A 25478-nucleotide genomic window follows, 5' to 3' on the forward strand; every position below is an offset into this window, starting at 1 on the left:
TATGTTTGTCATTTATGTACTAACTACTAAACCTTCAAGAGAGGCCTCTTTTGTAGGGTCTGACAACCCCTAGTCTGTGACAGAGCTGAATATTCTACTTTGTCCCCACAATATCTTATATGTTATTATGGCATTCAACACACTGTGGTACAGTCTCACTTTCACAGCAGCCTCTTATTCCCTTTTACAATTCTGGCATACAGGAAAATACCTGACACATATTTCTGAAATGCCTGTTGACCATTATACTTAGGAATGGGAATGTTTTTCTAGACATAAACTTCATGAGAGGAGAATCCACATTACACATTTAAGCATAAAGCTTTGCTTATAGAAGGCATTCAAATATATGTTCAGCGAATAAATTCAGAAAAATAATTTTCAGATCAGAGAGGGTAAAAGAAATTTGTTTAAGACAGAGGAATAAGTATCTAGTTGCTCTAAATGAATTCACGTCTCCTAACCAGATGAACTGCACACTTGGAGACTTGGAGAAATAGTAAAACCATTCTCATTAATATGGAAATCCCAGAGTAGAAGACAGGTGTTAAAGATGAAAGGCATATAGAGACAGAAAGGAGATTAGTGGTTGCTTAGAACTGAGAAGGAGAGGAGATGGGGGAATGAGAGCTAAAGGAATGAGGTGATGAAGATGTTCTAGAACTGACTGTGCTGACAGTCACATATATCAGTGAATATACTAAAAACTACTGATTTAAATGGATTAGTTGTATGCTAGGTGAATTGTATTGCAATAAAGCTGTTAACATAAAAAAGAATAAAATGGATAGCTGTTTTGCTTTTCAAAAAGAGAAATAAAGAAAATTATATCAATCATACATCAGACAAACGAGCCAAGGACTGAGTTAAGTGGGTGGCATATGACTATTTTGAAGAAGTAAAAATTACTAAGAACATGTAAAAATTCACTGAGAAACTTTATCTCTGTCAATAAAAATAACAGCAATAATAACAACAAAGAACAGTAGCAGCAGATCAGAGAAATGCAACCAGATATAATATATGAAGATTACAAAAAGGCATTTTTTAAAATGTACTAATAATATTCTTATGAATAGGTTGAAGAATTGGGAGATTTTGGCAATTATAGTTAGTCATGTAATTTTTGCAGGCTGCTAATGAACTTATCCAACTATTACGAAGGCATCCTGAGCAAAACTGGCACGTGAAGCCAATAAGTGAAAAATCAGAACAAAGAAGAAGAAAGCAGTCTCCAACAGACTAGTAAGAGGAGCCAAATTTCACATATGAAACTGAATAAGGAGATACAGAAAGTGATATCTTGTTCTCTAAAACCAACAGAAAAAAGTAAAGAATGGGAAAGACCTGTTAGCTGGTCTATGACAAAGAATAACTTGCTTAGATAATGTGAGTCAAACGGTGACCAGATTTCCAAACAGGATTATGTTCACAGTTAAGATATGACATCCCTCAGTTCCTCTCAGAGGATTCAATCAGACATGCAGTACTGTGTACTAGGTGACATATCCAAGTGCATTCAGAGATAAGTGACCAAGTTGAAAAGGAAACTCAAAACCATTTATGAAAAGACTGGAAAATGCACAACAGTATGAATGTACTTAGTACCATTGAATTGTACACTTAAAAATGGTTAACATAGTTAGTTTTACTGTTATGTATATTTTACCACAATTAAGGAAAAGACAGAATGGGAAAAACCAGAGATGTTTATTAGACCAATGAAGAGATGATCTGCACAAAAGGCAAGACATTACAAAAGCATCCATCTATCAGGGAGTGGAAAAATTCCATTACCATTCCTCTTTTCCCTGTCTTCAGTTTCACCTTCATTCACTGAGCAATTCACTGAACAAGTTATGTTCTGAGCACCTATTCTGTGCCAGCACTCTTCTAGGTGCTAAGGGTAATACCTGGATGAATCTGTACCACCTCCACTAAAGGGTTAATTACGTGAAACAAGCTTTCCGTGCCCTACATTTAGTTGATAGAACCATCTTTCTTTGTAGTCAGCCAGATTAAGGAGGTAGGTGTCACTGGCCATCTCCTCAGTTCAAAACGAAGGTAATGCCACCACCACATTACCACAAAAACAGGCTACGAGGGGTAAGACTAGTTCTATTCCAGGGCAGGAGTCTACCTGAAAAACCTTGATAAGCAACATGCTTGGCTCCCATCTAAAACAAGAATAGCTGACATAACTTCTTCCCAATCACTGACTGACTGTAATCTTTATCTTTATGCCTTTTTAAAATGTTATTCTTCCTCTCTGGGAGGCTCCCTTCTTTCAATATCCCAATTTTTACCCCATCTTGAAGAATTAGTCTAATGAACAGACCAATCACAAGTAATAAAATTGAAATTGTGATTAAAAATCTTCCAACAAACAAAAGTCCAGGACCAGATGGCTCCACAGGTGAATTCTATCAAACATTTAGAGAGAGAGAAAGAGAAAAAAAAAGCATTTAGAGAAGAGCTAACACCCATCCTTCTCAAACTCTTCCAAAATATTGCGGAGGAAGGAACACTCCCAAACTCATTCTATGAGGCCACCATCACCCTGATACCAAAACCAGACAAAGATACTACAAAAAAAGAAAATCACAGACCAATATCACTGATGAATTTAGATGCAAAAATCCTCAACAAAATACTAGCCAACAGAATCCAACAACACATTCAAAGGATCATACACCATGATCAAGTGGGGTTTATCCCTGGAAAGCAAGGATTCTTCAATATACACAAATCAATCAATGTGACACACCATATTAACAAACTGAAGGATAAAAACCACCTGATCATCTCAATAGATGCAGAAAAAGCTTTTGACAAATTCAACACCCATGTATGATAAAAACTCTCCAGAAGGTGGGCATAGAGGGAACCTACCTCAGCATAATAAAAGCCATATACGACAAACCCACAGCAAACATCATTCTCAATGGTGAAAAACTGAAAGCATTCCCCCTAAGATCAGGAACAAGACAAGGATGTCCACTCTCCCCACTACTATTCAACACAGCTTTGGAAGTCCTTCCCACAGCAATCAGAGAAGAAAGAGAAATAAAAGGAATCCAGATTGGAAAAGAAGAAGTAAAACTGTCACTCTTTGCAGATGACATGATACTATACATAGAAAATCCTACAGATGCCATCAGAAAACTACCTGAGCTAATCAATGAATCTGGTAAAGTTGCAGGACACAAAATTAACACACAGAAAGCTCTTGCATTCCTACACACTAACAATGAAAGATCAGAAAGAGAAATTAAGGAAACAATCCCATTCACCATTGCAACAAAAAGAATAAACTACTTACGGATAAACCTAACTAAGGAGGTAAAAGACCTGTACTCAGCAAACTATAAGACACTCATGAAAGACATCAAAGACGACACAAACAGATGGAGAGATATACCATGTTCTTGGATTGGAAGAATCAACATTGTGAAAATGTCTGCACTACCCAAAGCAATCTACAAATTCAATGCAATCCCTATCAAATTACCAATGGCATTTTTCACAGAACTAGAACAAAAAATCCTAAAATTTGTATGGAGACACAAAAGACCCTGAATAGCCAAAGCAATCCTGAGGGGAAAAAATGGAGCTGGAGGAATCAGACTCCCTGACTTCAGACTATACTACAAAGCTACAGTAATCAAGACAATATGGTACTGGCACAAAAACAGAAATATAGATCAATGGAACAAGATAGAAAGCCCAGAGATAAACTAATCTAAGACAAAGGAGGGAAGCATATACAATGGAGAAGAGGCAGCCTCTTCAATAAGTGGTGCTGGGAAAACTGGACAGCTACATGTAAAAGAACGAAATTAGAACACTCCCTACCACCATACACAAAAATAAATTCCAAATGGATTAAAGGCCTAAATGTAAGGCCAGACACTATAAAACTCCTAGAGGACGACATAGGAAGAACACTCTTTGACATAAATCACAGCAAGATCTTTTTGACCCATGTCCTAGAATAATGGAAATAAAAACAAAACTAAATAAGTGGACCTAATGAAACTTAAAAGGTTTTGCACAGCAAAGGAAAGTATAAACAAGACAAAAAGAGAACCCTCAGAATGGGAGAAAATATTTGCAAATGAATCAACAAAGGATTAATCTCCAAAATATATAAACAGTTCATGCAGCTCAATATTAAAAAAACAAACAACCCAATCAGAAAATGGGCAGAAGACCTAAATAGGCATTTCTCCAAAGAAGACCTGCATATGGCCAAGAGGCACACAAAAAGCTGCTCAATATCACTAATTATTAGAAAAATGCAAATCAAAACTACAATGAGGTATCACCTCACACCCATCAGAATAGGCATCATCAGAAAATCTACAAACAATAAATGCTGGAGAGGGTGTAAAGAAAAGGGAATGCTCTTGCACTGTTGGTGGGAATATAAATTGATACAGCCACTATGGAGAACAGTGGAGGTTCTTTAAAAAAACTAAAATTGGAATTACCATATAACCCAGCAATCCCATTACTGGGCATATACCCAAAGAAAACCATAATTCAAAAAGACATATGCATCCCAATTTTTTTTTTTGTTTTTTGTTTTTTTTTATTATATTTTTTGGGGTACACCAAGTTCAATCATCTGCTTTTATACACATATCCCCATATTCCCTCCCTCCCTCAACTCCCCCCCCATCCTCCCTCGAGTCCCCCCCACCCTCCCCGTCCCAGTCCTCTAAGGCATCTTCCATCGATCCCAATGCTTACTGCAGCACTATTTACAATAGCCAGGTCATGGAAGCAACCTAAATGTCCATCAATAGATGAATGGATAAAGAAGATGTGGTACATGTACAATGGAATACTACTCAGCCATAAAAAGGAATGAAACTGGGACATTTGTACAGACTTAGATGGACCTACAGACTTTCACACAGAGTGAAATGAGTCAGAAAAAGAAAAATATTGTATATTAACGTATATATGCAGAATCTAGAAAAATGGTAAAAATCAACCAATTTGCAAGGCAGAAATAGAGACACAGATGTAGAGAACAAACATATGGACACCAAGGGGGGAAAGCAGGGGTGGGGGTTGGGGTGGGATGAATTGAGAGATCAGGACTGCCATATATACATTACTAATAAGAAAAAATATCAAATTGCACACTTTAAATACATGCAGTTTTTGACATATATATACTACCAAAGGTAAAATAGATAGTGGGAACCTGCTTCATAACATAGGGAGATCAACGCAATGACTGGTGATAATTTAGAGGGCTCAGATAGGGAGGGTGGGAAGGAGTCATGGGAGGGGGGGGATATGGGTGTATATGTATACATACAGCTGGTTCACTCTGTTGTATAGCAAAAATTGGCACAACAGTGTAAAGCAATTATACTCCAATAAAGAGCTTAAATATATACATATATATATATATATATATATGCAGTTTATTGTATGTCAATTATATCTCAATAAAAGTCCTTAAAAAAAAAAAAAAAGAATGTCTAGATCCACCCTTCCCCAAAGCTTTCTCATTTCATTAAAGCTCACAACAATCACCTCTCTCCCAAATCTCAGCACTTATTTTCCATCTGCCATAATCTGACAATTAAACTTTTACTGCTTTATCACACCTGATATTTAACTATGTATTTATTTTGTCTTCAAAATAAAACAGTGTAAGCTCCCTCAAAAAGGAGTATAATCCTTAATTTCCATGAAATTTTCCCCTTAGGGGCTAATCTACTAACTCTAACACACAGAAGCTTGCACACAGCTAGCTCTCAAAATGTGGTAAATTGTGTTCTCCACAATCAGAAAGTATTGAGCTCTTTATATTTTATAAACTCCTTTGGACAAAAACCACAAAACATCTCCAGTCAGATGCTTTCAGTTTACTACTTCATAAAACTGTCCCCTGCACAATTTACTCCTAGTTTACTTCATCTTGACTTGGAGAAATCGTTCCATTAAAATAATCATAAAAGTATCAGTATGCTTAAATGTAAGTTTTTAAAAGTGTAAAGAGTGAAAGTCATATGTTTAAGGCTTTATAATCATTAGAAAATAGAATTAGGAATATTTTATTAATTTCACTTAAATATCTTTTAAAGTGTCTGCTAAACTGCTTTATCCAATATAATCAAATAAAGTTCCAAAGTCAAAGAATAATGGGAACAATTTCATCTCTGTGCTCAGGCTCCAGTTTTCTGAAATGTCAGCTTAACAGGAAAGAAAAAGCAGAAGATGAGATCAAGCCTAAATAAAGTTCTAAAACATCTACCTCTTTCAAACTCCTTTTGCAAATTAAGCACCAGAAAATTACACAATTTCATAAGCTATTTTTCTTCTAATATAATTTAATAAAGTTGAGAAAAATTTCACAATGTAGATATCCCTCTAAGCAATGTTTCAATCCAAAAGAATAATTTAAAGCACATACTATCTTAAGTTTTTTACATTCATGTACTCATGAATAAATCTTGATTTCATTTATACTTAAGAAATTTTCTAAAATGTTTACTTACATTTTTGTGATTTACACATTTCATAAGAACTAGCTCTCTGTAAGCACGCTTAGCATGAGTCTGATTCTGAAATGGCCGGCTTAGCTTCTTGATTGCAACATTTCTTTCAAGAATGGCATCATAAGCTGCACTGTAATAAGAAATTCAAAAACAACAAAAAACTTAAAAAGCTGTAAAACTGAATTTATGAATCACTCCTGTAGATTACTCACTTTCTCCAAAGATAAATGCATTTGAATCAATTTCCAGCCCTTGATACTCAACATGTCTCTTCTATACCTATTAGAGCATATTCCAACAGTGTACAGCACTGTTAACTGTTTCTTCAAATGCTAATGGATTAAAAGCGAAAACAGACTGTGAAGAAAGAGACTGCTTGTTCACTGGGTGTCATCCAAGATCCACCTAATATATTCAATGCACAAATGTCTAATGAGTATTCAGGTCCAAGAGATAGCTTAGAGCCTAAATGAATCCCTCATCCTGAATCTACACCAAAGAAAGACAGGATAAAGAATATATGTGGTCATAAATTCTACTCAAAATACTTGCTGAAGAATTGTACTTAAGTACATCACTTCCTCCTCTTTGTACACAACAATACAGAAAGAGGAAAGTACATATAGAGGCATCTATATGAAAGATAACTTTATAAAAAGGAAACACTTAAAATTTGTTTTGGAGGAGAAATTAAAAATCAAGGTATTTATAAATATAAATGCTATATTTCAGGATATCAGAAGCTGCTTCATAACTATTAATGAAACATCTATAATTCTGGGAAATATAACATTATACTCATTAACTCTTCATATTTCCCTCTATCATATGACACTGACCAAACGGCACATTTTGCAAATGACAGGTCAAAGAAAGTAAAGCACAAGTAAGGTAAAGTGTTTTATAATTACAGAATTTTATGACTGAAAAAGACTTTTAAAAATCATCTGGATTAATCACTGCCTGATAAAGGGCCTGAGAGGTTGAGTAATTTGTCCAAGGTCAGCCAAAAAGTTAAAAGCAAAGCTGAGACTAGAAGACTAAGACATGAGGTTATGCTTTTCATACTGGACCACCTAACATACTATAAAAGACAATTTCTGTTTATATAATACTTGGAAAGTCAACAAACTATGATTAAAATTATTCTCTCACCTAACTGGAAACCTGAGTTTGTTCTATGGCGACCTTATGATATCAAATATAGTGAAGAAATTATTTATTAAGAAATTGGTACTGCATAAAAGGACACATCTATACATTCTATATATACCATTAACTATTGCCTATATACATATATATACATACACATACCAAAACATACATATTATAATACTTAGAAAAGGCTGTTATTTACAGATATGTTCTTTCCAAATTAAAAAAAAAAGCAAAACAAAAAACATTGGGGGTCATACAAAATGATTAGAAGTTTTCACTGCTTCAGATAAAGCATGTTTTATTTTTATCCATTAAATTAATTCCTATTTTTTTTATCTGCTATATCAAAGTAATAATTCAAACTCCAAAAATTCAAAAATTCAAGTATCTGAACTATTTTGTATCTAAGGAAATTAGATTTCTAATTACTGATTCTTAAATGTGCACAAATTAGAAACACCTGGGGATTCAGAGGCCCCAATCCAGACCCAATGAATCTCACTATCTATAACTGGGGCCCAAAATAATGCCTTTAAAAAAAAAAAATTAAGTTCTTCAGTTGATTCTGACAGTTATACAACAACCAATGTAATTTTTTTTTACTATTTGTCTATTTCATAGTAATGTTTTGTGAAGGAATAAGCAAAAATTTGAAGGCATTTATTGCTTAGGACAGGGGTTGGTTACCTTCCAAAGCAATTTAAAAAAAATCTGGTACACAAATTTCAAAAAGCACTTATCTGAGGATAAGTAAAGGTACAGAAACAATATATTTTTAACATATTATTAAGTATTTCATAAATAATATATCCCTCACAACAACCCTGTATAACAGGTGGGAAAACAGGTTTTAGAAGAGTTAATTTGCCATGAGTCACAAAGTTAATAAATCAAAGAGCTAGAATCTGAACCAAGTTTGCCTTCAGAATTCTTACCATACTGATATTACCATATCATTTTCTTTAAATTTAATTTGTGGATGGTTAAATGTGATTAGTTAAAATGACAACCAGTCAGCCAATAATGCTTTTATAAAATGGCCCAGCTTCTCTGATTTGTAACAGTATAAATTACTTTAAGAATACAGAAAAGAGAATAAATGCTACTGTTCCTATTACATAAATTTGATTCTAATATTTTACCATTATTCCTCTCAAATTTTTTAAAAGAAATTATTGTTATAGGTAAAGCCCCCTTCCCCCTCTCCATTCTCAGAGGTAAGTACTATCCTGAGTTTGGTGTTTATGAATGTTTTTATATTTTTGCAAACATAAACATATGGTATTGTTTTGCATATTTTAAACTACATATATATAGTATAATAATGTATGTATATTCTACATCTTACTTTTAAACTCTACATTTCTGATTATCCTGGTTGATACATATAAGCTCCAGTTCATTTTAAATGCTGTACAGTATTTCACTGTACGGTTATTTTTTATTCTCCCAATAGATTTGATGCTACTACCAATTTTTGCTATTATAAACGGTACTTCAAAGAACAGCCCTACATATATATGTCTTTTTCTATACACACACAAGAGCTGCATGCAAAAGTTTTTCTAGAACCTGGGAGAACTGCAGGGTTGTAACACTTAGGATTTTTTAAGAGATTCCAAAACAAATCTGGTTGAAGAAGAGGTAATAAAGATATAACTGTGCTTGCGTGAGGATTACAATTTCCTACACTAGCTTATTATGCTAACTTAGCGAACTAAAATTATTAACAGGACTTTCCCAAAGAGTGTTTCTGATTTTTTAGTTTATAAGGAATTATGCTGATCTATAAAGCCTACCTAGGCCTTTTGTAGGAAAGAGCTTGTAATTCAATTTTGAAGATACATAGGAGTTTTGAAACACACAGTGAGATGTTAGCTGACCTTATTCCCAAGTGTAAAATAAGATTTATGAAATATCAGAATTTCATTACAGTGTAAAAGTGATGATTAAGTAAAGTTTCTTATTAAACAATCAGCTATGGGAATAGATGTATACATGGAATTAACAAGCATGCCACTTATTCTTTCCTGATACAGATGTTTGTCTACATGGCTTATGACCAAGTATTTAACCATAATTTACACTTAAAGATAACAGAGCTGACTTATAAAGTTATGTTTTATGAATAATATAAAAAAAGCCATTAGTCTCAGAACAATACAACTTACCGTGTTACAGCTTTAAATTTTATAGTTTTAATTTTTTGAGGCGAGCTAAATACTTACCAAGGAATTTATATTATGAGAGAAGAAACAGAGCAGTTAATGACTCTTTGCCTAATTTTTGGAAGTAAAAACTTACCATACTATTCCTTGGGCTCCTGAACCTATAGGTTTTAAATTCTGATACCGTTTCAGGACTGTGAATGTAGAATCTCCAATCTCTACACTATAAAAATTGCTGTCACGCTTGCTTCTGCTCATGGTGGCAGGCAATTAATTTAATGGCTTCATCCAAAAATTCACCGATAAGCTGCAAAATGGAACAAAATGTGATGTTTACGAAATGAATTTGCTTAATTTTAAAATTCAAGTCATCACTCTATTCACAGATCGCTAGATCACGTTAAAACAGCTGCTTCATTAAAAAACACAGAAAAAAAATACCACAGGGCCTGGTTAGCATCTGTTATACTTAAGAAAAAACCGATAGTTTAAAAAAGGAAAAAAAAGCAAACAATTATAACTAAATATGTTTTTAAGGTCACTTTCTGTTTAAAAGTTTAAACTAGTATTTTTTATATGTTTATTACAGTGTTGAAACCTTAATTTTTGTAACTGATAAACTCATTCAAAAATAATTCACAATCTCACTGAGTGTATGTGGAAAGAACAACAAATTGACAGGCTAGTAAAATGGTTATCGCATATCTCTCCTACAGAACAAACACAGAGCAGCACCATGCTGTCATTATAACAGAGCCCCTCATCCCCACATCTAGGTGTAATGCATAAGCTAAGGTTAAAATGGTTGAAAGATGAGACTCAGGGTAGAAAAGACAAGATTTTAAAAAAAGATATAAGATAAAGTTATTTTAAAAATAAGAAAATATAAAAGCAAGAGAAGCATTTAAAATCCAAAGCAGTCTTTTTCTGCCCATTTCAGTACTGGTTACTGACAAACCTTATTATCCATCCTTAACAAACAAAACCCACCTATTCTAAAATGCATGCAAGGGACCTCCCTGGTAGTCCAGGGGTTAAGACTGCGCTTCCAACACAAGGGGTGTGGGTTTGATCCCTGGTTGGGGAATTAGTATCCCACATGCTGGTCAGCATGGCCAAAAAAATTAAAAAAGTGAGCCTTAAAAAGCATGCAAGAGAGAAGAAAGATAGCGGCAAAGCGGAAGGACTTGGAATGCATCCCTCTCCACAGATGCATCAAGAATATACCAAAAGACGCAATAATTCCCACAGAGAACCAGCTGAACACCAGCAAACGACCTCGGACACCAGAAAGGAATGCAAAGATCGCAACATAACTGGGACAAGCAACCTCTGAAGTCTGGACTACTTCATCAGAAGTCAAGTAGGAGGCTCTGGGGAAGGAGCACTGAATCCAGGGTGCTAGACTACTAGGGAGTCCTCAGACACAGGGAAGATTAACTGCAGAGAACTCTCACAGAGCCCTATATCAGAGTCTAAGACTCGGCTTCATCCGACTGTCTGCAACTGCCAGTGCTGGACACCTCACATCAAACTACAAACAAGACAGGAACACAAATCCACCCAACAGCACACAGACTACCTTAAACCATATTAACCTCACAGATACCCTAAAACATACAACCTGACACAGCTCTGCTCATTAGAGAGAAAAGACAAAGAGCCACACACCAGAAAGCAGACACCAGACCCCCCCACCAGGAAGCCTACTCAAGACACTGGACAAACCCCATCACAGGGGGCAGAGGGCAGAAACAAGAGGAATTACTACTAGGCAGCATAGGGAAAGGAGACAGCAAATCCTACAAATTAGACAAAATGAGAAAACAAAGAAACACCATGCAGGCAAAGGAGCAGGAAAAAAACCCACAAGACCAAATAAATGAAAAGGAAATAGGAAAATTGCCTGAAAAAGAATTCAGAGTAATGATAGTAACGATGATCCAAAATCTCAATAACAAAATACAGAAAATACAAGAAACAGTTAATAAGGACTCAGAAGAACTAAAGAGCAGACAAACAGTAATGGACAACAAAATAACTGAAATTAAAAATACTCTAGATGGTATAAACAGTAGAATAACTGAGGCAAAAGAACAAGCAAGTGAGTTGGAAGACAGAATGGGGGAAGTAACTGCCACAGAAAAGGAAAGGGAAAAAAGAATAAAAAGAATGGAAGACAGTCTCAGAGACCTTGGTGAAAACATTAAGCACACCAACATTTGAATCATAGGAATCCAGAAGAAGAAGAAGAAAAAAAGAAAGGGTCTGAGAAAATATTTGAAGGGGTTATAGTGGAAAACTTCCCCAACATGGGAAAGGAAATAATAAATCAAGTCCAAGAAGCACAGAGAGTCCCATACAGAATAAACCCAAGGAGAAATACACCAAGGCACCTATTAATCAAACTAATGACAATTAAAGAAAAATATTAAAAGCAGCAAGAGAAAAGCAACAAATAGCACATAAGAGAAGACCCATAAGGATAACAGCTGATCTTTCTGCAGAAACTCTGCAGGCCAGAAGGGAATGGCAGGATATACTGAAAGTTCTGAGAGAGAAAAACCTGCAGCCAAGAATACTCTACCCAGCAAAAATCTCATTCAGATTCGATGGAGAAATCGAAAGCTTTACAGACAAGCAAAAGTTAAGAGAATTCAGCACCACCAAACCAGCCTTACAACAAGTGCTAAAGGAACTTCTCTAAGTAGGAAACACAAGAGAAGGAAAACACCTACAAAAACAAACCCAAAACAATTAAGAAAATAGTAATAGGAACACACATGTCAATAATCACCTTAAATGTAAATGGATTAAATGCTCCAACCAAAAGACACACACTGGCTGCATGGGTACAAAAACAAGACCCTTCTATATGCTGCCTACAAGAAACCCACTTCAGACCAAGGGACACATATAGACTGAAAGTAAAGGGATGGAAAAAGATATTCCATGCAAATGGAAGTCAAAAGAAAGCTGGAGTAGCAATACTCATATCAGACAAATTAGACTTTAAAGTAAAGTAAAAAAAAATTACAAGAGACAAGGAAGGACACTACATAATGATCAAGGGATCCATCCAAGAAGAACATATAACAATTGTAAATATCTATGCCCCCAACATAGGAGCACCTCAATACATAAGGCAAATGCTAACAGTCATAAAAGGTGAAATCAACAGTAACAGTAATAGTAGGAAACTTGAACACCTCACTTACATCAATGGACAGATCATCCAAACAGAAAATAAATAGGGACACACAAGCTTTAAATGACACATTAGACTGAGGCAGGTTAATAACAAAAGCAGGAAAGGACAAGGCAAACATAAGAGAATGCAAGCCTCAGGGAATAAGTAACTTATGGCCCCTTTCACAAGATCCTGCCATGGGCAGCCCAAACATCTGAGTCAAGGAGATAAGGGAAAACCTAACGTCTGCACTCTGGCTTCTGTACCTTACTCCTGCATAGATAAGCACAGCTATAGGCTCCCAAAAAACACGGGAACTGGTTTATAAAAGGAGAAACTTTCCTTTGATTTGGGGCTCAGTCTTGGGATGTGAATTCACTGGGCCTGTACCAGTACAATAAACATTGCTTCCTGTATTACAAGCCTCGGTGTCCTGCCTACCTCTACCGATCCCTCCAACATTTCTGGGGGCTCATCCAGGATTGGGAGACGGTATACAGAGACAGTGCTTTCACCTCCCTTGTCTTCGGGGTGTTAGCCCTGGGACGCCGGGGGTGGTGACATCGCCTGGCGCCAGCGGACCAGTTGATCTGTAGGAGACTAGCCCTCCCGGCATGTCGGGGTGAGACTTCCGAGAGCACAACGGAACCCGGAGAAGCGCAGGAACCAGTGCAGGGAGCACCGCCTGACAGACTGGTAAGAATCCCAGTTCATTTTGGTTTAATAGGCCTGTCCTTAAGTGACGGAAGGGGAGCCTGATCACCTCCCAAGAGTCACCCGAGTAACCTCCAAGACTCTCTCAGGGGGAGAGGAGGAGATGAAACCGCGACTCTAAGGTTAAAGGATTGGGCGGACGGCTGGAGCTTGTTGAATGAATGCGAGTAAATGAGACGATCGAAGCGAGTGTTGAGTCCTGATCCAGTTCCGTGGCAATCCTCATATGGCTTAAGGTGATTCTCTTCAGAGAAATCCTGATGTGGGGCTTATTCCGTCTCACCAAATGCTAAGAGGCGCCTGAAATTTCCGCGAGGGAAGCAGCCGGAGACGGATGAAGCGCATTTCCAAAACCCGATTTTCCTACTCCTACCCTCCCTTGCACGTGTGCGTGTCATCCGATAGGATGGAAGGAAATGGGTAGCAAAGTAAACCCACCCCCTTAGAATGCATGATTAGAAACTTTAAAAAGGGATATTCAGGAGACTACGGAGTTAAATTGACCCCTAGAAAACTCCATACCTTGTGTGAAATAGAGTGGCCATCATTCAGAGTAGGATGGCCCTCGGAGGGCTCCTTGGATAGGGAACTAATCAATAGAATATATAAAGTGGTGACAGGAGACCTGGGATACCGAGACCAATTCCCCTATATAGACTCTTGGCAGGATGTAGTCCTGATAAAGCCACCTTGGCTTCAGTACATCCGTCTAGCTCCACCATGTCAGGACATTTTTGCATTCCAATGGGAAAACCCTATAAATGGAGATAAGGGCCAGTAGACTTGGACCAGATTGCCACAGGGGTTTAAAAACTCCCCGACTATCTTTGGGACAGCCCTAGCAAATGATTTAAGGGCTTATCCAGCCGACCAGCTGGACTGCACCTTGCTTCAGTATGTGGATGACCTTTTATTAGCTGGAAAAACCAAAAAAAAGGATGCATGGAGGGAACCCAGTGCCTCCTTACCCTCTTATGGGAAGCAGGCTATAAAGTGTCTAAAAGAAAAGCTCAGATCTGCCAGGAAAGTGTAATATATCTCAGGTTCCACCTTTCACAGTGACAGCGACGGTTAGGCCCAGAAAGAAAATAAGCCATTTGCTCAATCCCAGTCCCTACAACCTGACACCAAGTCCGAGAATTCCTCGGGGCGGCAGGCTTTTGTAGAATTTGAATACCCAGCTTCTCTATAATGGCAAAACCCCTATATGAAGCAACAAAAGGGGAGGAAAGGGAACCATTAATATGGGGACAAGCACAACAGGAGGCACCCACCAAGCAGGGGCCTTCCCACAGGGGGAGGGTACCCACCAGTTAGAGGCGTTCCCAGAGGGGGGAGGCACTGTGATAAACTCTGGTGTGAATGTGTGTGTGAGTGAGCGCCCTGGTTCGTCCTCGTTCCAGGGCAATTGTGTGCCTCCACGGCCTTTGTGGCTACAGAGTCCAAGTGGGCCCTAACCTGCGGTTCCGTGGTGACCTCGTAAGACTCAGGGCGGTATCTGTCTCTGGGGGACTCAGTCCCTCTCTACGAGTCAGATTCAAGTGGGACTCTATACCACCGGCCAAAGCTAAGAGGCACTTAAGCTCCCCACAGGGACACGGCCAGGTAGGCACCTGAATGGCCTCCTCTTCGGAGGGGACACCCATCCTTGTTTGTCTCTGCGTCATCAACACAGGGGGGAATTGGTTACTGATTTGATTTAGAAATTGTGCATGTCCAAACGGCCCTTTTGCCCTAGGGCCCTTCGCCAAAGTTTTCTTAAAATTTTAAGGCTCACTCTCCCTTTCCGTCAGCTGACTCTTTGAGCTGATTTATTGAGAAATTAGGCTTTCCCCAAAAGACTTGCCCCTTTTGCCAGACAGATCTGCACCTCTCTCTCTCTAGGTCCCCTGGGCCGGTCCGTGTGGAGCGGCACACTCTGATGTGTTCTTGTATACTTTTGGATTCTCATTATGAGGCTGCCTTCCTCTGTCACCTTTCCTTCATAATCCCCTGATTCCCCAAGGATTCCAGGCTCTTCACTTAGGTGAGGAGTACGCATACTGCTCCTCTGCCTGCTCAGTGCCCTCGAGAGGGTCAATCACCCCAGATCCCCTCCGGAGCCCCACCTGAAGTTATTCCTCTGCGAACCCCATTACAAGGGACCGCCTCCTTTCAGTCCCCTCTCCCTGAGACATTTGATGATCAGGGTCATCTTCAGGGAGGCACATAGTGGTGCTGTCTGAGAATACTGGGCTTTCTGGGAGTGGCGACATCGGCGCTACCTGGGTTATTAGGCCCTAGGACGAGGCTCTTTCTGTGCATGCCCCTCTCCTTCCTGGTCAAAGAAATAGATTACACCTGTTAACAAAGGGGAGACAAAGTCATCTTAGGAGGAACTTGCTTGTACCTTTGAGAGGTAAATGTCTTATCTGGTCATCTAAAGAACACTTATCTCTGCTATCTTTTCAAATGCAGATTAAAAAAATTAAAATTAAAATAATTTAAAACTTGACTTGTCAAAGATAAATAGAAATCCTAAGTGTCTTTTCTGCAAATAGTAAAAGGGTTTAGCCATCTAGATAGGTGACCTCGATTTGTTCCATCTGCTAGAAGCCAATTTAAATCCAACCCTTTGTGACTGATGACTTTCATGTTGTACCTGACTCAGTACTGAAATTTTAGAATGAGAATTATGAGGCCTCTGTGTTTGTGTGTGTGTTCATGTGTATCTATATGTTCATTGTAGGTGTATGGTATTGCCAAAAGAATTCATAAAAGAGCTCTAATCGGCTTTAAAAAAATTAAGCGCTCATAAATACTCAGAAATAAAAAATAGTCTGGCCAGAATGAATTTCTGGTTCATGACATCTGGAAAATTCAGTACTAAACTGATATCTGGTATTGAAGATGGCTTAAGCTAATTGGTTTGATTAATATAGACATGTTTTAGAGTCATCAACATTAAGTATAATTTTTATATAAATTTTTATTGTGCCTAGAGGTAATATAAGCTAAATAAAGTCTTGTTATATCTGTTATAAATTTGTCAGCATGGAAAGTAACCTGATGTAAAGAAACTTCTGAGAAAAAAAAATGTAAATGAGATAAGAGCTTTTAGATAAACTCTGTCAAGAAGAATTATGCTTTAGGAACATCTACTTAAAACAGTCTCTCCAGATCCTGGTAACGTGAGATTCTGGAGTTGCCCTAATTTAAGTGGTGAAAGCTTATTGACTAGCTGCATCATTCCCAAATAAAATAAGACACTAAAACATAAATTACTAAACCTTGGCTTCCTTTTACAGAGAGACAAAAAGATATTTAGGACTATTGATAAATATGCTTGGTGCCATGCTCTGTAAAGAAAGCAAATGTTTTTAGAAAATATCACTGGTATTTATGTTCACCAATCTACAAAATGCTGTCACAAGGGACAGTTCATGGTTGCTTAAGGAAAGTAGGATATCTGTTTTCAGTAAAGAAGGCCTGAGGAATGGAATTACATTTTATTAAGGGAAAAGAAAGTAGTTCTGACTTACAGGTGACTGAATGGGAAATAAAGTAATGACACAGAAAGTGATAAAAAGGTTTGTGGAAAGTGGACCCCAAGAAAAGGGTTTTGTGCATGATCAGGACTAAATTTAGATAAATTTAGTTGAGTAAATTAATTTGGAAAGTAAGCTGGTGCAAAACTTAAATTTGGCTTTTCTCTCTGTTGAGAGGACAAGTTTTCTTAAAATGCTGAACTGCCTTTTGATAAAAGATTTTATGTTTCCTTACCTTTTAAGTAATCTGTTCTTGTTACTTTGGCTAAGTGACTATTGTTTCACAGTTACCTGTGAGCCTGACAAAGTGTTCTAAATCCTTTTTTGGATATTTTGGACAAAACTTCCTAAAACAAATTCTGATGAAGTCCTTTTGACCTCTAGCTAACTTTGAGATGCTTCAAAGGGCCCCTGAAACATCCCAAAGAGAGATATAAACTAGGTTCATTTGGTACATTAAGTTACATAGGAAGTATTGTCAAATGAATAAATGTTAGATTTTAGTGCTTGGTAATTGTTATTAATATAGATATTCTAGAAATTATATGGAGTTCCTAAAATTCTGATATGTCCTAGTAAAATGTTATCAGTCATAATTCTAGTTATTATCTTAAAATGTTGTATGACACAACAATAACCAAATTGATTGACCTTGCAATCAGATTTTAAACACGCCTTCTTAAGCCTTATGTCTTAAGACGCTTTTGGTTTTATTCTGATGCCTTTGCAAAATGCTTCCTCTTCAAGAAGATTTATAAAAAGGACTTTTGGATAAATACAAGTTTCTGACTTTCAGACCATAATGCTGAACAAGATTAAAAAAAAAAAGAAAAGAAAAGAAAAATTTTGAAAAATCCTAATGAGAAACGTGATGGCTTCACAAGCTGTTAACAAAAGGATATTACATAGGACTAAGTAAACTCATAAATATGGTTATAAATTTTATGGTTTCTAGCTAAAAAAAAAAAATTACTGGTTTAAATCTGTTTTCCAGGTGTAAGGAAAACCTTCCCTTCAAACTAATTATGATTTACAATAATTTGGTAGATTGTACATTTGCAAGCAGGATTGAAACATTTATCTTTTCTCTCTCTGTTCCCTCCAGACATTGGAAACTCTTAGGTTCCCAGCAGCTTTATCAGATAAATTAGAAAGGCTACCTCACTAACAGGTATAGAAAACTCAAGGTATTTTGGGAACCTTGAAAAGGGAGGAATTCACCTACATCTGTTAGGTAAAAATCTGTGATAAGCCCAAGCCCCTGGCATGGCTTTCCTAGCCCTGAAAGGTCTTTTAAAAGTCCAGCCTGAGGCTCCTTAAAAAAGTTTCAACAAAGCCAAAAGCCTATATGATCAATTATAGTTACAGAAATTATCAGGCCAAGTTTCTTTTGAGACCAGACTTATTCTGCAAACAAATTAGCCTTAATCTAGTTATATTAGGTAAAAATGAGGGTAATTTTAGAGAGAAGAAGATTATGTTTCAATAAATATTAAATGCCAGTTTTGCTGATGGAGCTCTGTGTTTACTAAGATTCACTCCCTGGAAAGTTCCTTGCTGTTTCGCTATAGTAATGTAAAATCCAACTAAGTTTTTAAAAGGACACTCTAAGTTTGTTTCTGAAGCTTATCTCAGTAATCTCGCTTTGGATGATTATGGATACTAAAAGGACGTAATTTAAAAGACAACCTGCAACCTAGACGGAAGGACACTTATCAGAGGAGAAACTACACTCATACCAGGAGGAGAAGAAGCCAAAATCAGAAGCAGACAGCTAGCCCAAGATGCTGGACCTGACTCGTATGAACATTTATAATATTTTCTTGACTTCTTGGACCTTTCAAATGTTTTTCTATCATGGGCACAATCCTATGCTAATTTAAAAAATCAATCCAATTGTTGGGTTTGCGGCCAATTACCTATGACTGGTACTTTTGGGCTGCAAGGCTCTAATTGGATGGCCCTTAGGAAGTTTTTTCTAAAAAAGAAAAAATTATAGTCCTGTTCGGGGATCCCCTTGCCTGGCCAATTAATAATACCTGTTCAGATTTCTGCGACCCACTGTGAAGTCTTGACCTCTTCAAAACTGGTTTGGCGTGGGAAGCTCGTGGCTTAAGTATTTACTTGTAACTCTATTGAAGCTACTAGCTATATTACTTGTATTTTGCCTGCTTTTGAATATTATTGCTTCTCGTATTACCAAATGACTGACTGACTGCCAACAAAAATAATGATGACTAGGCTACTTGAAGCAGTTGATCAAATATATAGTTCTGTATGTGATCAATGATTGTAATAATGCAACTCTGGATATGGGAAGATGCAACAAGAGGGAATTTTTCCTGGACCATAACAGATTAGGAATACAGGTGGTCCAGAGAGACTTGGCTTTTGTTACAAAGACCTAGCCCAGTGCTGGCACACTGAGTGGCCTATCATCAAGATCTTCATCAGACCTAGGAATGAGCCTTCCTAGGACCCTGGGACAAAATGGTCATAAAATGCCTCCCAAAGCATGGTGGAATTTATGACCATGAGGGGCCCCTGTCAACTACAAATTGGAACTTGCCATCTGCCTATACAAGGACTAAATCACTTTGTGCTGCTGCAGCTACTGACCTTCCACATCCCCTGAAGGGAATTCAGGGTGGAGACCAGAAATGAGGCACTCTGTGCTCTGGAGGATGGGTGGAACAGGTCTTTAGATAGTTAGATATTTTCAGGAGCTGATTTTATGAGCCCAACCCTTGCATCTCCTCATATCTAGAAAAGCACTAAGTCCCTACTTGGTGAGATCGGCTTGGGCAAAAGATGGGTCCTGGGGCTCCGAACCCCAATTTACATGCTTAACAGAATTATTCGACTCCAGGCGGTAGTTAAAATCATTACTAATGAAACGGCCACCCATGCAATGATGCTATGGAAATATCAACCAGTAAGTCAAGATGAAAATGATGCTATTGGACCTTAAGTCAGATCCAAGCATCAAAGGGGGGAATGAGGCAGGTTAATAATAAAAGCAGGAAAGGACAAGGCAAACATAAGAGAATGCAAGCCTCAGGGAATAAGTAACTTATGGCCCCTTTCACAAGATCCTGCCATGGGCAGCCCAAACATCTGAGTCAAGGAGATAAGGGAAAACCTAACTTCTGCACTCTGGCTTCTGTACATTACTCCTGCGTAGATAAGCACAGCTATAGGCTCCCAAAAAGCACGGGAACTGGTTTATAAAAGGAGAAACTTTCCTTTGGTTTGGGGCTCAGTCTTTGGATGTGAATCCACTGGGCCTGTACCGGTACAATAAACATTGCTTCCTGTATTACAAGCCTCGGTGTCCTGCCTACCTCTACCAATCCCTCCAACAAGACCATCTCCACTTAATTGATATTTATAAGACATTCCATCCAAAAACAACAGAATATACTTTCTTCTCAAGTGCACATGGAACATTTTCCAGGATAGATCACATCTTGGGTCACAAATCAAGCTTTGGTAAATTCAAGAAAATTGAAATCATATCAAGCATCTTCTCTGACCACAACGCCATGAGACTAGACAGCAATTACAGGAAAAAAAACTGTGCAAACACATGGAGGCTAAACAATTCACTATTAAACAACCAAGAAATCACTAAAGAAATCAAAAGGTATCTACAAACAAATGACAATGAAAACACAACAACCCAAAACCTATGGGATACAGCAAAAGCAGTTCTAAGAGGGAAGTTTACAGCAATTCAGTCCTAACTCAAGAAACAAGAAAAATATCGAATAAACAATCTAACCTTACACCTAAAACAATGAGAGAAAGAAGACCAAAGAAACCCCAAAGTGAGCAGAAGGAAAGAAATCATAAAGATCAGAGCAGAAATAAATGAAAAAGAAATGAAGGAAACAATAGCAAAGATCAATGAAACTAAATGCTGGTTCTTGAGAAGATAAAATTAAAAAACCATTAGCCAGACTCATCAGGAAAAAAGGGGAGAAGATGCAGATAAACAGTACTAGAAATGAAAAAGGAGAAGTAACAACGGACACCGCAGAAATACAAAAGATTATGAGAGACTACTACAAGCAACTGTATGCCAATAAATTGGATAACCTGGAAGAAATGCATAAATTCTTAGAAAAATACAATCTTCCAAGACTGAACCAGGAAGAAATAGAAACTATGAACAGACCAATCACAAGTATGGAAATTGAGACTGTGATTAAAAATCTCCCAACAAACAAAAGCCCAGGGCCAGATGGCTTCACAGGCGAATTCTATCAAAGATTTAGAGAAGAGCTAACACCTATCCTTCTCAAACTCTTCCAAAATATAGCAGGAGGAACACTCCCAAACTCATCTTACAAGGCCACCATCACCCTGATACCAAAACCAGGCAAAGATGTCACAAAAAAAGAAAATTACAGGCCAATATCACTGATGAATATAAATGCAAAAATCCTCAACAATAAACTAGCTAACAGAATCCAACAGCACATTAAAAAAATCATACACCATGATCAAGTGGGGTTTATCCCTGGGATGCAAGGATTCTTCAATATACACAAATTAATCAATGTGATATATCAACAAATTGAAGGATAAAAACCATATGATCATCTCAATAGATGCAGAAAAAGCTTTTGACAAAATTCAACATCCATTTATGATAAAAACTCTCCAGAAAATGGGCATACAAGGAAATTACCTCAACATTTTAAAAGCCATATATGAGAAACCAAAAGCCAACACCGTTGTATATAGTGAAAAACTGAAAGCATTCCCTCTAAGAACAACAGTGCTCACTCTCACCATTATTATTCAACATAGTTTTGGAAGTGTTAGCCACAGCAATCAGAGAAGAAAATGAAATAAAAGGAATCCAAATTGGAAAAGAAGAAGTAAAATTGTCACTCTTTGCAGATGACATATTATACATAGAAAACCCTAAAGACTCTACTAGAAAACTGCTAGCACTAATCGATGAATTTTGTAAAGTAGCAGGATACAAAATTAATGCACCGAAATCTCTTGCATTCCTATACACTTACAGCGAAAAAGAAGAAAGAGAAATTAAGGAAACTCTCCCTTTTACCACTGCAACAAAAAGAATAAAATACCTAGGAATAATCCTGCCTAAGGAGGCAAAAGACCTGTATGCAGAAAACTATAAGACACTGATGAAAGAAATCAAAGATGATACAAACAGATGGAGAGACATACCATGTTCTTGGATTGGAAGAATCAACATTGTGAAAATGACTGTACTACTGAAAGCAATTTACAGATTCAACGCAATCCCTATCAAATTACCAATGGCATTTTTCACAGAACTAGAACAAGAAATCTTATGATTTGTATGGAAACGCAAAAGACCCCAAATAGCCACAGAAATCTTGAGAAGGAAAGACGGAGCTGGTGGAATTAGGCTTCCTGACTTCAAGCTATACTACAAGGCCACAATGATCAAGACAGTATCATATTGGCTCAAAATGGATTAAAGACCTAAATGTAAGGCCAGACAGTATAAAACTCCTAGAGGAAAACATAGGCAGAACACTCTATGACATACATCAAAGCAAGATCCTTTTTGACCCACCTCCTAGAATCATGGAAATAAAATCAAGAATAAACAAATGGGACCTCATGAAACTTAAAAGCTTTTGCACAGTGTAAGAAACCATAAACAAGACAAGAAGACAACCCTCAGAATGGGAGAAAATACTTGCCAATGAAGCAACGGACAAAGGATTAATCTCCAAAATATATAAGCAGCTCAGGCAGCTTAATACCAAAAAAGCAAATAACCCAATCCACAAATGGGTGGAAGACCTAAATAGACATTTCTCCAAAGAAGACATACAGATGGCCAACAAACATATGAAAAGATGCTCAACATCACTAATCATTAGAGAAATGCAAGTCAAAGCCACAAGAAGGTATCACCTCACACTGGTCAGAATGGCCATCATCAAAACATCTAGAAACAATAAATGTTGGAGAGGGTGTGGAGAAAAGGGAACACTCCTGCACTGTTGGTGGGAATGTAAGTTGGTATAGCCACTATAGAAAACAGTTTGGAGGTTCCTTAAAAAACTACAAATAGAACTACCATATGACCCAGTAATCCCAGTACTGGGCATATACCCAGAGAAAACCGTAATCCAAAAAGAAACATGTACCATAATGTTCACTGCGGCACTATTTACAATAGCCAGGACATGGAAGCAACCTAAATGCCCATCAACAGATGAATGGATAAAGAAGACGTGGCACATATATACAATGGAATATTACTCAGCCATAAAAAGGAATGAAATGGAGCTATATGTCATGAGGTGGATAGACCTAGAGTCTGTCATACAGAGTGAAATAAGCCAGAAAGAGAAAAACAAATACTGTATGCTAACTTATATATATGGAATCTAAAAAAAATGGTACTGATGAACCCAGTGACAGGGCAAGAATAAGGATGCAGATGCAGAGAATGGACTGGAGGACATGGGGTTGATGGGGCGGGGGGCGAAGGGGAAGCTGGGACGAAGTGAAAGAGTAGCATAGACATATATACACTACCAAGTGTAAAATAGATAGCTAGTGGGAAGTTGCTGTATAACACAGGGAGATCAACTCGATGATGGGTGATGCCTTAGAGGGCCAGGACAGGGAGAGCAGGAGTCGTGGGAGGGAGGGGATATGGGGATATATGTATAAATACAGCTGATTCACTTTGGTGTACCTCAAAAGCTGGTACAAGAGTGTAAAGCAATTATATTCCAATAAAGAGCTTAAAAAAAAATAAAAAGAGATTCAGAAAAGAAAAAAAAAATGCATGCAAGACAGCTCCAACCTACTCTCCATATTCTGCAATAAACTGAGAAACCAGTTAGGTCTAAAGAATTACTGTTTTTGTGTGTGTGGCTGTAAGACAATGCTAATAACAAATACAAATTCTGATAAGACTTAGAATGCAAAGATTTAGTTCAACATATATTAAATGCTTACCATGTGCCGGGCACTGTGCTATGCCCTGGGGCCAGATCATGTAGAGGCTCATGAACTGGATTCTAATAGCTGAATTCTTAGAGTAGGACAGAAGCCACTGGAAAGTGCAGAGTAAGAAAGTGCCTTGACTAGATCCCTAATTGCTACTTGGAGATTATACTGCAAGAGGAGAGGGAGCAAGAGCTGGAAGAGGAAAACTAGTGAGCTACTGAACTAATCCAAATGAAAGAAATAAAATTAATAAGTTTCAGGTAGGTGGAGTTAACAATTAAAACTAAAGTTTAAACAGTGTAGGCTTTAGAAGAAATAAATTGGAAACAATTGAGTAGGTAGAGAAATGGTTCAGATAAAGAAAAGCCCAGAGAAACATTTCCAAAATCAATAACTAAGGTAGCCATGTAAAATTCCAGAGAAGACTGTCTGAAACCACAAGTGTCATTAACTCTGCCTAAGTTGACAGACCACAGGCTTGTCAATTTCTACAAAAAAGACTGTGAGGATAGTAATTGGAACTGCACTGAGTAACAAATTGACAAACATCAATCTGGGGAGAAATGATATTATAACAATTTTGAGTTTTCTGATCCATGAACACGATATTCATTTCCATTTATTTGATTCTCCTTTAAGTTCCTCAGCAATGTTTTATACTTTCCAATACACAGGTCTTACAAAATTCTATTCAACTCCTCCACAGTATTACTGACATATTTGCGTTAATTTATTTTTATTTAAATTTCAATTGTTCATTACTAGCACATAGAAATACAATTAAATTTTTTGTATAATAACTTTGTTCTAGGCTTACTTTTTAGTCTTAGTAGCCTTTTTATGGATTCTTTGAGATTTTCTACATCCACGAGCAATTTCATTTCTTCATTTCCAATTTGGATGGCTTTGAATTCCTTTTCTTGCGTCACTGCACTGACTATAATTTCCACACAACCCTGAGTAGAAGTGGTAAGAGCAAACATCATAACCTCATTCCTGATTTTAGGAGAAAAGCAGTCAGTCTTTTACCATTAAGTGTGATGTAAATTACATGATGTTACTAGACACCCTTTAACAGGCTGAGAAAGTTCCCTTCAAATCCTAGTTTACTGAGAGTTTTTATCACTAAAGAGCATTAAGTTTTGTCAAATAATTTTTCTGAATCATACAGTTTTTCTTTCTTAGTAGGTTCATATGGTGAATTATACTGACT

At 37.3% G+C, this 25478-nt stretch overlaps 1 protein-coding gene across 7 annotated transcripts in view; it reads right to left on the minus strand.

Annotated features, from left to right (window-relative positions):
• MAPK8 (mitogen-activated protein kinase 8) overlaps positions 1-25478 on the minus strand; it is a 130204-nt gene that overhangs the window by 45278 nt on the left and 59448 nt on the right. For 5 of the 7 annotated variants that reach the window (XR_009053713.1, XR_009053714.1, XM_057734938.1 and 2 more), the window contains exons 2-3: positions 9987-10157; positions 6525-6654 (exon numbers count right to left, since the gene is read on the minus strand). Coding sequence is in view for 5 of the 7 variants with exons in the window: in XM_057734938.1 (XP_057590921.1) it covers positions 6525-6654; positions 9987-10108 (252 nt within the window). In the remaining 2 variants the exon portion in view is untranslated. Of the gene's footprint in view, positions 1-6524; positions 6655-9986; positions 10158-25082; positions 25222-25478 lie in introns of all 7 variants that reach the window. The other 2 variants (XM_057734939.1, XM_057734941.1) reach the window with 2 other exon arrangements.

The sequence above is a fragment of the Hippopotamus amphibius genome, chromosome 5 (genome assembly GCF_030028045.1).
Source record: "Hippopotamus amphibius kiboko isolate mHipAmp2 chromosome 5, mHipAmp2.hap2, whole genome shotgun sequence".
Taxonomy (NCBI): domain Eukaryota; kingdom Metazoa; phylum Chordata; class Mammalia; order Artiodactyla; family Hippopotamidae; genus Hippopotamus; species Hippopotamus amphibius.